This window comes from Chaetodon trifascialis, chromosome 13, assembly GCF_039877785.1.
Source record: "Chaetodon trifascialis isolate fChaTrf1 chromosome 13, fChaTrf1.hap1, whole genome shotgun sequence".
Classification (NCBI taxonomy): domain Eukaryota; kingdom Metazoa; phylum Chordata; class Actinopteri; order Chaetodontiformes; family Chaetodontidae; genus Chaetodon; species Chaetodon trifascialis.
The window spans coordinates 17,215,472-17,230,686 of record NC_092068.1 but is presented as its reverse complement, the minus strand read 5'-3'; the positions used below and the strand labels follow the sequence as shown (position 1 = coordinate 17,230,686).

At 43.1% G+C, this 15,215-nt stretch overlaps 1 protein-coding gene across 2 annotated transcripts in view; it reads left to right on the top strand.

Annotated features, from left to right (window-relative positions):
- The first annotated feature begins 203 nt into the window (after positions 1-203).
- LOC139340977 (cGMP-dependent protein kinase 1) overlaps positions 204-15,215 on the top strand; it is a 78,864-nt gene continuing 63,852 nt past the window's right edge. Inside the window, exons 1-2 of one of the 2 annotated variants that reach the window (XM_070977156.1) lie at positions 204-460; positions 10,830-10,996. In XM_070977156.1, the coding sequence (XP_070833257.1) occupies positions 204-460; positions 10,830-10,996 (424 nt within the window). Of the gene's footprint in view, positions 461-3,583; positions 4,269-10,829; positions 10,997-15,215 lie in introns of those variants that run through there. The other variant, XM_070977154.1, reaches the window with a different exon arrangement.

The following is a 15,215-nucleotide window of genomic DNA, read 5'->3' as shown; positions in this document are numbered from 1 at the left end:
CGGCCTTAAACACCGCTCCGCTCGTTTCTTCTCTAATAAACACGAGGGCAGTGAAGGGGATCCACGGAGCATCATCATCGTGCGCGTATTTAGAGGAGGGGGGGTGGGCATCTGTGTCCCGTTTTCACAACCTGCGCGACTGCTGGGAGTTAATCGTGTTTGTCCGTATCGTGATCGCGGCAAAGTTTAACGGAGATTTCAACATGAGTGACCTGGAGGACGACTTTGCCAAGATCCTGCTGCTAAAGGAGGAGAGGATACGGGACTTGGAGAGGCGTCTGGCGGACAGGGAAGACGAGATTCAAGAACTGAAGAGAAAATTACACAAATGTCAGTCTGTGCTGCCCAGCGCTCAACTTATTGGACCGAGGACCCGCAGGGCGCAGGGCATCTCCGCGGAGCCTCAGACGCACCAGGACCTGTCAAGGCAGACGTTTCGGAAATATGCCAAGTCCGACTGGTAAGACTCTTTGAGCAGGCGTTGGCACTTTGTTGAGCCTGTGTCAGCTGTGTGTGCTATCTCTTTTTACTCTCCTTTTCACGACCAGAATCAGATGGTGTGCCATGAATGGCGGATCGATTATGTTATTAGGAAGCACAACTCTGAAATGTGATTGTAAATGTGTTTCTGACACCTCCACACACTCAAACGCACGCTCACAGGTACTTGTGGTACTTCACTGTCATGTCTCTACCAAGGTTTTTTTTTTTTTTTTTTTTTTTTTGTCTGTTTTCTGCTTTTTCTTTCCCCCCTTTTTTTCTAAATGGGAGATGGAGACGTTTGCCATGAATGGACGAGCACTTTCATTCTTGGGGCCGATGACGCAGCTCCAAGACGAGCTTCAGAAAGAGCTCCTAATTGATCAGATCCATCATGGCAGTCCCACAGGACACAGACAGGAGGAAGTGCGATGCATTATTGGCTTTTAGTAGCTGGACGCTGAGGACCCGAAGTGCATGTCTGAGGATATTTAATACTCCATTAGAAAACGCTTTGTTTGACCATATGCTTCCTTCATCACCTTCAGGTGCTCGTTTTAGCCTCACAGTATGACTGTCTTGATTTTGAGGGTTTCTTAGGAGGCCTGTGCCTTAACATCCTTTCACTTAGTTTCAGTCTATTCTCCTTGATTTGGCTTTAATTACTCCCATCAAAAAGTTTGGCTCTTTTAATTTCTCCATTTCTATTATTACAGTGCCATCGGGATAAATCAGCTGTTATATTGATGTCGCTCTCTCTCACACACACAAGCAGAAATCACTCTGCCTGCTCAATTAAAGCAAGAAACAATGGGGTTAATTTTATTAAGATGGCGAGACAGTTTCCAGTCTTCATTTGCATTAATAAACTACAGCTAGGGAAGGTCCTCATTTGTGCTCACTAGCTGATACTCAGTGTGCCTTCAAACAACACCAAAGAGCACACAAATGGTCCTGAGGCCAAAAAAATAATTAAGAATGAGGCACGGAGGTCTTGAATGACCCAGGTTCATTGAGAAATAATGACTAATAAGCTATACTCAAGACAAAAATCATCATGTCGGCCTGCACTTCATCATCATTTTTCAGCCTTGCTATAGGACCAGGGTTCATTGTGAAAAGGGTCAAATTATGTGTCAGCTGACGAGGCACAATAAGTGCTTGAATGGCACAGTGGACAAATAAATTGCACGTGGCTATACACTCTGTGCAGTGAAACAGAAGTAAGCTTGTTTGCGTTTGTGAAAAGCACCGATGGGGTGATGTGACTGCTCTCGGTGCCACGGGTGTCTGGAGCAGGGCCTCCACCTGCACCGCCATGGCCGCTGGGCTGCCGAGGGGTCGGAGACGGTGTGACCCCCATTAGAGTCAGGACATGGCACCAGCCGGCGGCCTGCCCCGCTCATCGGATTACCGCAGCATGGAGCAACGGATCCTGTTTCTATTGATCTGCATAGGAAAAGGGCTGAGCTGGATGGTTAGCGAGGTGAAATTTAAAGCGCAGAGGTCCTTTGAAGGACAGTGGGAGGGCCTTTTGATGATGGGAGGATGTGGGGATGCTACAGTGGACTGGGGAGAGCCTGACATCTCCAGCTCTACCTATCTCCTGCAGTTTCCTCATATAAAGGAAGCTCTGCTGCTGCCTGAGCTTTGCGCCCAGCGTCCCTCCCTTGGCAGAGATAAAAGAAAATATGGAAGTTTTTAATTAGCTCAGAGGAGAAAGGCTGCTTTGGTTTCATTAGAAGTTTTGGTGTTTGCATTTAGAGAAACAAATCTTCTACATATATATATTTTAAAGCTATTATTTTAATAGCTTAATATAGGCTATTAGCTGCATTGGTTGTTGAACAGGTGTTCCCACAGTTGCTTTATCTCTTTTAAAGTCTCACAGAAAGCTGTAATTTATACTTTTTTGTATCTGTGATGTGTGAAAACAGGTTTTTCATCGTTTGCTAGGCCACTGATGTGCATTTGTTTTCACTTATTGCACACAGGGCTACTGCACATATCAGCATTTACAACAATGGAACTAATTGTTCATCAGTCATAATGCAATGATATGTAAACACCGCTGAATCATTAAGTGTTGGACATTTTTGCCTACAGAGCAGAGGCACGCCACCTTGTTGCTGTTTCCCCAAGTTGATGCATTGACCCACCACAAGAGGGCAGCTGTGATCTTTTATTAGACCAGCTGTGTCTGTCTAGGGTTGTTTACATGCATTCTGTCAGGTAAAAGATGCTTTTTACCACACAAACCAAACACACCTATCCTCACAGCCTGAGAGATCTCGTTTATTCAGCCTTTTGACGCCACTGTCAGCCAGTGGCTCCCCATCCTCTCAGCTCAGTAATTGCCATTGTAGCCTCAGTCGCTCCATCAGATTGTCCTTGGCAGTTCATCCTCCTCTGAATTTGTCCAGAGCGCATTAGGCCAAATGCTGTTCGCTGAGCTTCAGATGACTCACTGGGATAATGTGGACAGACACCAGCAGAGTCCACACACAACACTAGATTAGATGAGGACTGTGGAATTGCTGTGGAGAGTCTTGAGCCTCAGGATTGTCAAATCTGCTGCTGTTTGACAGGCTGTGAGATGGCCACATTTCGCCTGGAGCACATTAACTTGCTCCACTTTGGATTCTGTCACCAAAATGAACGGTTGCTAGGCAGGGATTTGGGAAAAGTGTAATTATATCCTCTCCACTTTAATATTCATCATATTCCCTCAAAAGCATCATTTGGGTTCAAATCCAGCACTGGAGTCAACATCGGTGAGTTCAAATATTTTCTCATAGTTTCACTTTTGCCCATGTAGACAAAATACACAAGTAGTCCAACACAATACAAATGGAGCCTCCTTCCTCGGCAGATGATGTTTATTTTTACATCGAGGTTCATTAAGTTTCCATCACCTTCACCATCCATTAAGACTCCGGTGCTCATCTATTTGTAACTCAGCAGCCTCAGGGCGAGCTGCTGAGGTATGATGCCATGGTTCTCCAAGCAGTGGCTTTCACACTGAGTCCATTATTCATGTGAGACGAGCGCGGCTCTCTCTGGAGTGGCAGACTGCACTGTGCCACAGATTCCTGTAGGCGCCCTTCTCGCCAAGCGCTCTCTCTGGGTCGCAGCCTGACGCACTCGGGGAGGACGGTCCTCCACTGTCACACCGCCGAGGGAGGGAGGCAGCGAGAGGGAGGGAGAGAGAGATAGAGGGCAAACTTTGCGTGATTGTGGTCGAGGCGCTTTCACCTTGGCAATCGCGGCAACCGCCGGACATACCTTCGCATAAATTCCCAACATCCGCTGGTGACGGAGTGCGGCGAGGAATCCCCCCTCAAGAGAGCCAGCGCTGCATCCTCTGAAGCCGTTCATGCCGGATAAAGTTTATGAGCAGCGTGGTAGAGGAGAGAGGATAAAGACTCGGTTGCGCACCCTTTGGTAAACTTATTGGGAAGTCGCTCGTCGCCGCCAACCGAAATGGGCACCTTGCGCGACCTCCAGTACGCGCTCCAGGAGAAGATCGAGGAGCTGCGCCAGAGGGACGCGCTCATCGACGAACTGGAACTGGAGCTCGACCAGAAAGACGAGCTTATACAGAGACTACAGAACGAGCTGGACAAATACCGCTCCGTTATCAAACCGGCAACCCAGCAGGTCCACAAGCAGAATGAGCTGCATGAGCAGCAGCGGACGAAGAGGCAGGCAATTTCGGCCGAACCCACTGCCTTCGACATCCAGGATCTTAGCCATGTCACCCTACCTTTCTACCCCAAAAGCCCACAGTAGGTGCCTGAATTATAAACGCATAATATTCACTTTTTCTTTTTCTTTTCTTATTTTGCATAGGCTGTTGCGCACCAGCATGAGTTCATTCACCCTTTACCACCTTTCTGATTCGTGTGCGTAATTTTACGTGTGGCGCAGCAGGTACGGCACCTGTAGCGCATATGGATGAGGTGGTGCCCTCTTACACACACACACACACACACACACACACACACACACACACACACACACACACACACACACACAATGGGTATAAGGAAAATGTGAACTGATGCCGTCAGCTACAGTATGAAAATGAGAGGGGGGAAATATCAGGAAGCTGTCATCAGTGACAGTTACCAATTAAGACTATCAGCAGCCCAGTGATAAAAGGCTGAATATCAGTTATCCTGATTATGGTTTAACATGAGAGAGAAATGAAACGTCATCCAGTGACAGGGAATTATAGGTTTAGAGACGTAGTGATGGCAGCAGCTCTGTGTAATGCACCAGTGTATTCTACCCAAGCTGTGATTCTGTGACAGTCTTAACAGCCGCTCTGTGCATGTTTACCTTATGAGTGTCTGGAGCTAGTCTCTCTCTCTCTCTCTCTCTCTCTCTCTCTCTCTCTCTCTCTCTCTCTCCTTTTGAAAGTCAAGTGAACACACCTCTCTCCAACTCAACTTGGCCTGCAACATGAGGTCTGGTTGTCAAACTGGCACTAACAAAGCCCTGTGTTGTGAACAAATCCAGCGCTCTGTTGGGTTTGAACTTAAGGGTTGTGTTATTATGAGTCAGTACACTTACCCCCTGGTGGACAGGAAGAATATCTATCTCCATTCTGCAAGCACATTGAAACGTGGACATATTGAGTGTAATCAATACATTTTCACAACTAAATCCGGCTTTGCAAGGCACGGCGAGACAATTAAGACACGTGGCATAAGCTGCCACGTGACCATCGAATTAAAATTTAAAGTATTGGTATATTATCCTTATTTCCTTGTAGTGTTATATGAGATGTTTCTGTTCTCAGGCTTTGCAGCGAGATCAGATGTGTCATATACGAACGTCATCGACACGCAAACAAACAAGCTCCAAGGATTTCATCAAAGATTAAAAAATGAAGTGGGTATTTATCTGAGCAGAAAAGGCCGTTCGTCTTTGTTATACCTGTCAGATCTGTCTGCCTTTCTTTGTCTCGCTGTCGTAAATAATCGCGAGACACTTGAAAGGGAAGATGGGGAAAACACAACAGAGTGACCATTTTATTATGATAATTGTCTTCATCCTAAAGCTTTTGCCTGTTTCCATTAAGAGATTTCCCAAAGAGGCTTTTAGTGAGACCTTGACAGGAAACACAAAAACAAGGTCTCCAAAATATCCATTTGTCCTGCATTTTGACATTTTTCAAACTGAAAGGAAGTTACACGATGGAGCTGAAAACGAAATGATTTTTTAGCATGAGGCTGTTTGAACTTCCATCAGTGCCCCTCAACGGCTTCAATTTCCTGCTGAGTGTCTGCCACACCTTTTGGCACCGTCTGTCTGGCAGAGAATGATAATTGTGTTCAATATTTCTCTTCTAATAAGCATACACATAAAAAAAACATGATTGAAAAGCAGATAGACTGTTGAATGCTCTCTTATTAGTTCAGCATTATGACCGTTCTTCAGTTTGATATATGTGCCCGAGCATCTTGCAAAAGCAAATCATTTGAAGTTTTTTATTTTCTTGTGTGACTTCTCTAACTTTTGTTATTGCTCGCTTGAGAATAGAGAGGTTTTCTGTTTTAACGAAGTACGCAAGTGTCCTCATGGGATAAAAACGGCACCAGTGCATTTTCATTTTGTTTGGGTTATTGAAGTGTAGTCATAATGCCTCTTGGATTTGGCCAAATGTTTATATTTTTCTTTCATTCCCACTCACTTCATCTTCTTTACAAGGCCCATAGAGCGTTCTTACACATACGCTCTCCCTCTGTCTGCCTCTTATTTCTGTTAGCCTCTCCCACTTTTCTGCCACCCCTCTTCGTTTTTCCTCCTAAAAGAGCATATTTTCTCCTTTTAAGGAAGGCTGGACTTGCTCAGCCCCAAACTTCACGAGGGGATGAAGGCAAATTTGTCATCCTCACAAAGGAGAGGCAGGCAGATGTTTTCGTAAGGGTCTGCTTGGAGGACGTTGCTCGACGTTGCCGCCAGAGGCTCAAGTTGGGGGGTTCCGGTCAGGGTTGAGAAGGCCAGAAATCTCCTGGGTGTAAACGGAACAGAAACGGGGTCAAGGACGCAGATTTCCACTGTGGAAAAGAACGGATGTCCAATTTGTTCCTGTTGGTTTACTTAAGGAAATGTGGACTTCCATTATCTCTGCCTTTAATTAAACCTATTTGAAAGCATCACTTACTCAGGAGGGATCATAAGGATCATCACAGTTTAAAAAAAAAAAAAAAAAACAGCACTTCACATCTTTATTAAGGTTTACTCCCCAAAACCTAACGAGAGCTGTGACCATTGAACCAAATCATCTACTCCTCCTTGTGCAGTCGTCTGCTGAAAAGAGGAGGAGGAGGGAGGTTTGGGAAGCACGGTGCACATCTGAACATAAGACCGTGGGGTGGATTTAAAAATAGGTGCAACACCTCTGTCTCCTCTTTTCAGTTCCCATGAGTAACTTGTTCTGACACTCAAGGGCAGAATAGAAACTATCTAATGAGGAACCTTTGGATCATCCTGGCTGCTCTGTTGGAGGAGCAACTGCACTGTAGGTTCAATCAATTAAAATCTTTGTTACCCCTCATCATCTGTCCCCTGTCTGTGACTTGTTCCTAAAACATACTTGACAAAGGCATGTCCATAAATGACAGGGAAGTGTGGGATAATGATGTTGCTATAGGAATATATAAAGTTAATGATCTTTCAAGGGAGAAAACTGACCTGTTACTGAGATCAGTGTATCGATCCAGAAATAATATGCAAGAAACGTCAAGCAGGATGGTACTTTGTTCTGTAAGTAAGCAATCTGTGTTTTCTAACTGCTTGTGGCAGCTTGCTAATGGTGGTCTTTAGTAATTTAGCTCCTCGCTTTTATCCTCACGTATCACTGCTGTCGGAGATTAAAAGCAGAGCTGTTTGGGGATCCACGGGCCTTCAAACCCGAACAGAAAATTCATCAGACTGATGAATGCGAAACACATTGAGAGAAGCACATTAGTGATATTTCAGCATGTTATTCTAGACCCAAACCAAAACTCATTCAGCTGACGGTGTAAAAATGACGCGTCCAAATGATCTGTAGATGCCGGCTGAAGTCGAAAATTTGTATTTATGTGCCAGCTGTGAGATGCTTTTCAGTGGAAATCTGTCATAGTTTTGGCAACGTATGTATGACCTTAAAAGTTCAACACAGGCATGCGCATAGTGCTCAGTACATTACAAAAAAAAACAAAGAAAAACCCTGGGCACTGCTGGTATTGTATCATGGCAGACACTGAAGTTCTGGTTGTGTAGTTTAGATTGTGTGGTTGTGTGGTTTGTGTAGGACGTCGCTGCAGGCTGACAGCAGGGCAGAGAAGCCTGTGTGTGGTGGGAGCACTGCTTCAGAAATGCCTCCCAGGTTATTTGCTCTTTTAGCTCTAAGCTCTTCAGGTGATCAGTTTCTGAAAAGGGCACTGAACACAACAAAAGGCGAGAGGCAGTTCACCGGGGCCTGCGATCCGGGGAAAGAGACTGTTCTCTGTGGTTTTTTTATGAATTAGTGTATAAAAGCCTCAGCTGTCAGTAGGAGGGGACTCCTTGTTGGATTAACCTTGATACATATTATTAACCTCATTCATCCAGCTGTCAAAACGAGCCACGCAGCACCCAGTCGAGCACCTCAGACTGGTGACGACGCGCTTCAGTAAATGACTGATCTTGACTTGCTGTTAAGACTCCGGCCAAATTTCTCTCCCATCTCTTGACACCTCCGTCTGTCAGAGTGGATCGGACTGATGCTCGCTTCAGCCCGCACTGCGTCTGGCCTTCATTCACCTGTTGTAAACACATGGACACATGTCTCTCCTACATCAGCGGTGTGTTATATCCGTACCATCTAATGTGTACTCCTAATTTAAATGATAATTTGACATTATGTTCCCTTTCGCTGTTGTCTCATTCCATTTGCCCTCGCTTTTCTCTTTAGCCTGCCTGACAAAATGCTCTTTCACCTGTACACCGAGCTGCACCTTGACAACGCCACATTAGCTTTGCAGTTAATTGCATTTTCTCCCTTCCTTGCATAGTCATTGCAAAAAATACTAACCTGTGGAATGTCCTAATGACTGCGGTCTGAAGGCTGATTTGGCTTTCAGAAACGCACCCCTGAGTGGAAACAATCCACCTCCATTAGGCATGGATTATGCTATTTATTGACTTATTTCAGCATTTGGAGGGCATAAAGAGGCTGCACCTTGACATCCTTGAAATGAGGATGTGTTTTTTTTTTTTGAAAAGCTGCCGTGCAGTTTGAATGAGACTTTAATTGCCTTAGAAATAAAGCAGCGTGCCTGGTGAACTGGTCAACTTTTTGATCTCCACCAAGGTTGTTTTTTTTTTTTTCAATGCTTAATTGTTTTCGCTGTGCCATAACAGAAAGATCTCACACACATATATCAAGACACACATACATAAAACGATAAGAGAAGATTTCCCTGTCTCCATAAAACCTATTTGATCCTGTGACACATTCAGGGCCTCTTTCTTGTATCATAAATAACGTGCATTTGACTGCCCCACATGGTCTCCAACATTTCCTGATATCAGACAGAGCTGTCACCTCTTTACTCTCCTTTTCCATCTTCCGTCTGACATTGTGTCCACTCCCTCTCTTTTAAGATTGGAGCGGGGTAAAGTACAAACAAACTACAGTGTCAGGTGAAGAAAAGCCTCGATGGCAGCGTCTATCTTGTCTATGGCGGTCTCTTGTTATTACTCCTTGGGTTCAGGGCACAGATTGACAGCGTTTGACAAAAGCACGAGAGCAGCATTAATCGTGCTCACGGTGCTGATTGGCTGATCATTAGTCCCCCATGGCGCTCACTGGATCGTCTGCTTTTTCAGACGAGAAACTGCTGTTTCATGTCGTGATGCCAGGCGAATCAGTCAGCTCGGTGGATTCAAAGATCTGGATGCAGGCAATCTCCTACATGGTTGTGCTGTTGACAAGTATTTATTATTAATTTTGGGTGTCATAAAGAATCTAGTTTCATTCTTCCAACAGTGTTCTCTCCAAGTATGTGAGGACACTGTAGACGCCATTCTCCATAAATGCGACCATTTATCTGAAGTATTCACACACTAGTTCAGCTTTACATAAAGTGTATTTCCTCTTCTCTCCACGAGGTGCTGATATAATGTAGATATTATTCTATATTTCCTGGAATTGTAAACCCCAGTCATGATTCTAATTATTCCATTTTTAACTAAATTCCCATTGTGCTGTATTTCTCATACAAGGCCCTTAATTGCAGACATATGAAGTCATCCTGGTTGTTTAATGTAGTTTTGTTTCGGCTCCTGGAAACTCATGACATTCCCATCCTTCATTACGCTGCATAATGCTGTTATACACTTGGAAACCATTGTTTGAACCTCTGGTCAAGAGTGCCTGAGGTGAAATGTGTGTCAAAGGCTATGCATGGAAGTAGTCTGAGCTCTCTCTAATCTCTATTTTTGTACTAGATTAATCCACAGTTCTAACGTAAATCAAATGACTTGTTCAAGTAAATCCTTCTCTACATCTCTGCCTCCTATGAGGCTTTAAATTTGCCTTCCTTCTACATATTGCTCTCGATTCTTCTATTTGGCTTCATAGTGCTCAGCACACCACCTGTTCTGAATGTCTTTTTTATTTTTTATTTTTCATTCAAATCTTCTATTGAGAATTTCATAAGAAGCTTTGAATGTCTGTTGTTATATTTTATGATGCCTTGACAAAAAAAAATCCTTGAGCAAAGCTCTAAATTTGAACAAAGCGATTCACTGGATTAAAGCCAGTCCTTTTTAAAAAAAAAAAAAATTATTTATTAATATTATTATTTGTTTTATTAACCAGTGAATTAATTGGGTTGCATGGAAACGCTGAAAGTGCTACATCCTGTTCATGTTTCAAATTTGTTCTTGGCTTTTGATCATTCTGTATAAACCTTGAAATAACTTTATCCCAGACTCTGAATGGTCTCTCAAGTATCTCGATGGGTAAAATCGAACTGAAATAAGTAGAAGTCTCCTGGGAGTACTTCATTTTTAAAGTATCTATTCATGAACTGAGGACCAGTGCACGGACAACCCACCTCTCAATCATCATTCCTAATGTCCTGATCTATTTTGGCTCATCAGTTCCTCTTCCCCAGAGTTATGCCATTTTTTTGGAACTCCAGTTCAAGTTGTATTTTTGTCGTATAATTTCAGATGGGTTGTAATTCATTGTTAAAATACAAGTCAAACATCAGACATATGTGTGATACAGCCAAGACACACCAATGCCGTCTGAATCTGTGTGTATACAGGTATGACATCATTTTATTTCACCTTGTATCCAGGTCCAAGGATCTGATCAAGGAGGCCATCTTGGACAATGACTTCATGAAAAACCTCGAGCTGTCGCAGATCCAAGAGATCGTGGACTGCATGTACCCTGTGGAGTATGGAAAAGACAGCTGCATCATCAAGGAAGGAGATGTGGGCTCGCTGGTCTACGTCATGGAAGGTAAAAACACACATGCACAGAGGTAAAATGTCCATCCTGTGGAAGCACAAATCTACACAGGTTAAAAAGCCTAAAAAGAAGTATATAATTACATATAAATATATAATAAATGAGATTTAACAGGCTCTGCAGGGGTGTTTCTGGACAGCTTCAATAGCACCATCCTGACAATGATAGAAAAGCTATGAAAGGGCATTATTGATGGGCTGCTGAAGGGCGATGAACTGAAACTCAAAACTTGAACAGCGATGCTGTATGATTCACTCATGTCCCGCAGATTTTGCTTTGTATGATGCTGTGTGCCCGTTGAGTCCTCTATATTTCATTCGTTTTCAGAAGTATTGTTTCAGCATGTGGCTTGTATTTTCCTTTTTATTTCATTTTTCAAAAAGAGCATTGATGAAACAGAGTGCGAGCTCTGATGACAGGAACAACAGTCCAAACTGGTACTGATGGGACTTGTGAAAGGGCATTCTTGCTACATGATTTGTGACAAGCAATACTGCTATAAAACGTTCAGAGAGCCATCATCCCCGTCAATAGATCTGACCTCAGGGAAAACGATGACGGTCGATGCCTGCACAGTGTAACTGATCATTATATAGAGGTGAACTTTGACATAATAGAGATTAAATTATTGAATGTGTAAATTACTGTTGCTGCTCCCTTCTGCTCTCCACCCTTCATAACCTGCACTTGGCTCTGACGTACAAGTTCATGAGCAGTGTAACTGTAACTCAAGAAGTCTCAAGGTGGAAACATTTTATTCAGGACCTAAAAAACAGCACAGCAGAAGAATGAGAGAGAGACAGAGAACACAGAAACTGAGAAGCAATAAGACTGCATCTTGTTTGGTATGTAGACGGTATTTCACTTGGAGGACTGCTGATATTGATTGTTGCTCCTATTCTTTCATGTCAGCCACCTTTTTTTTTTTTTTTTTAGTTTTTTCATTATTATTATTATTTTGCCTTTATTTGACGGTGACAGATGAAGAGGCAGACAGGAAACAGGGAGAGAGACAGACGGATATGACATGCATCAAACGTCGCCGGCTGGAATCGAACCGACAGCAGTTCATTATCTGCTGTAAGGATTTGACAACCAAGACCTATTTTGATTATAGGATTGACCAGACATTTCCTGGGTGCCCCATTCAGCCGAACACTGTGAAGAAAAGATCTGTGGGACGAAAAAATGAGACAGCAATTTTACTAAACTAAGAGAAATTGTTAGTTTAATTCTACCGTAAACCTACATTTCTATGTAAAACACTGTGATTGTCTGTCTCATCTGAGAGGACTCCAGAGACAGGCAGTGTCCCTGTGTGGATGCCAGTAGAAGTGTTATGACTGCTTTCTGTCTTCATCCGGTCTTTAGTGAGTCATTGGGTCTGAATTCAAAAACCCTTTGTGGCGCTGTGACTTTAAAGGTTATTGTATTACAGAGATGACTCAGTCGTATTGATCAGTACACAAGCAGTGGTATTTTACTCCATGATTGAAATGAATACTGTTGTCTTCGAGAAAGAGATAAGTGTAATTATATAAGGTATAATATGAAGAAATGTACAATGGATTGCCAGGATACTGTGTACATTCATGGTGCAACAGTGGATAAATCTGTCTGATTTTCAATTCGTTGCTAAGCCAATGACCTTCCCATCAGGCTCAGCCGAACTTTGCGTTTGTGCTTATTAGAAAATGATGACATGCTAATACACTAAACTAAGACGCGGCACATGAATGCTTAAGTACAGCAGTAAAATATAATATAGTAATATAATAATATAATGGTAACAGGTACCTTTTTTCAGGATATGTAAGTACATTTTGCGAGAAATACCTCTGTACTTTCACTTAAGTAAGTTTTAGAAGCAGGAATTCTACTCATGCTGAGTATTTTTGACATTGTCCTGTTTGTACTTTTACTTTAGCAAAGGATTTGTGTACTTCTCCCATGTACTGTTCATGTCCCTGTTGCAAGAAAGATGTCACTTGTTGCCCTTATCTGTAGACTGCAGAGAGACGTCAGATATGTAAAGAGTCTAACTGGCACAATGCAAATGAAATGCAAAACACAACTGTGGCCTGCACAAGTGACAGTCAGGTATTGTATCTTTCTGTTCAAGAGTTGTGGAGGAAAACGGGAAAAAGAAAGAGGTGCAGTTCTCACAGAAAGCCACGAATCTCCAGATCCTGAGCCGATTGTGTAAAAATCTGTAGCCATTGCTCAACGCTGGTCACCCGTTCTGTAGCTACTGAGTCGATCTGAATCCTGTGACGAAGGCTGCGAGAAGTCGATTGTGCCAGAGGTGACTCGTCATGCTAGGTCACAAATGAGCAAGTGTCACACTGGCGTGATGAATGGGTTCCTCTTGAGCTCAACAGAAAGAGGGGAACAAATGATACCAATCTGTAAGAGAAATAATTGTTGAGGGGCTTTGTGATTTCCTGTCCGACAGTGATGGAGGAAGAGCTGTAGCCTGAGTGGAAATATGGCTTCAATTCAACAGTGGTCATATGCCACCAAAATCAAATGTGCGGTTAATTATTTCCCATTTTCAAATCCTCAAGGCAGGTTTAACATATTTATCTTCAGTGAACATCATCAGCTCTCTTTTGCTGCCCCAAACTCTTGTCTCCTCCACTCTCTGTTCGTCTCGCGTCTCAGCCTGTCCCTTGCCTGCAGTTTTCGCTCTAAATGTCTCCGGCCTTGACTTGTTTTGCATAAAAAGCAAATGTTAAAAGCATTAGCCCAAGGAGCGACGACTTTGTACCAAGGACTGTGAAAGCCCAGCACAGTCTGTGACTTTTTAATCCATGCTGACAGCACGTCTGACTGCGCCATGCCATGTCAAACACACACTGTACATCATTTTCCTCGCAAATGAAGTGTTCACTGCTCAGGCTGTACTCATACTGAGACATGCCAGGCTAATCATTAACATTGTGCCATGGGGCTGACAGCGTTTATCATGCATCATGTGACCATATGAAGTGCAGTCAAACCACAGTGATACAAAAACAAGGATAACAGTGCATTATATCATTGATCTCACTTCAAATATAATTTTTTTTTTTAAATATGAGAGCATATGTGGAACTTATTGTCCATGAGTCTAGACTGATATCAGAGAAAATCACAGCCCCCCTGTTTAAACAGCTTCAGAGTAGATAGCTTTTGTTGCAGATTGGAGCTGATAATTAAACATCAGACAAAACAGTGGATCCTGGCACTGGCTTGCTGCTATGATGAGGCTGCCTGCTTGGCAGTAGCTGCAATAATGAATGTTTGTTGTATTTTGGTCGCATCCACTGGGCTGTAACTGACACCGGCCCCTCTTTAAAATACTGATTGCGACTGAGATAAAGGCTCACGTTTCCATGGAGATGAGAGAGGATTTTTGATTGGCTGCATCATCCGGGAAGACCCGTACAGGTGGCTAATGATGATAACTAGTATAATCACATCCAATTACTATCAAGAACTTCCTTGACAGTAAAAGCCTCACAATTTCCTTCATAGTAATCGTTCAACTTAATCTAATAAAATGTGGATACTAATACAAATATGTAGCTTACGTGTCCTCTAGGAACAGGTTAACAGTGTTACGGTAAGCTTGTTAAAGGTGTAACAGAGGAAATCCTTAGCTTTGAGAGTAGAGATATGATGATGAACACAGTGAATACTGGCCCTATGCCAACATTCAAACCTATTAAGAACACATGATCGGTTTAGTCTCATATGCAGTGAAAAAGGTGATCGTTGCACCTGTCAGCTGGGCAGCTTAAACATTACTCACAGTAAAACAGTTCAAGCTCATATTTGAACCTGTCAAGTCTGAAGGTTAGCTCCAGGTGGAAGGTTAAAAAATGTTGCATTTAGGGCTGCAAGTAACATTTATTTTCATTACTGTTTCACTGCCAACTCTTTCGTCAATGAATCAATCGCTCCTCTGGTCTACGAGCTGTAAGGAAATAGTGAGGCATGTCGACCACAGTTTCCAACTTCCCAAGTTGACATATCGTTCCAGATTGAGTGATTATTTGACTAATTGTTTCAGCTCTTGCTATGTTTAGATATAACTCTTGAAATGGTTGTAGCGTAAAAATCTGGGCTGCGTGCGTTTGCATAAAGCTACAGTTTGGATAACGAGCTTTCTCCTCTCTGACGACTTCATCGTGATGACAGCATGTGTTAGGCGGCTCCCCGGACT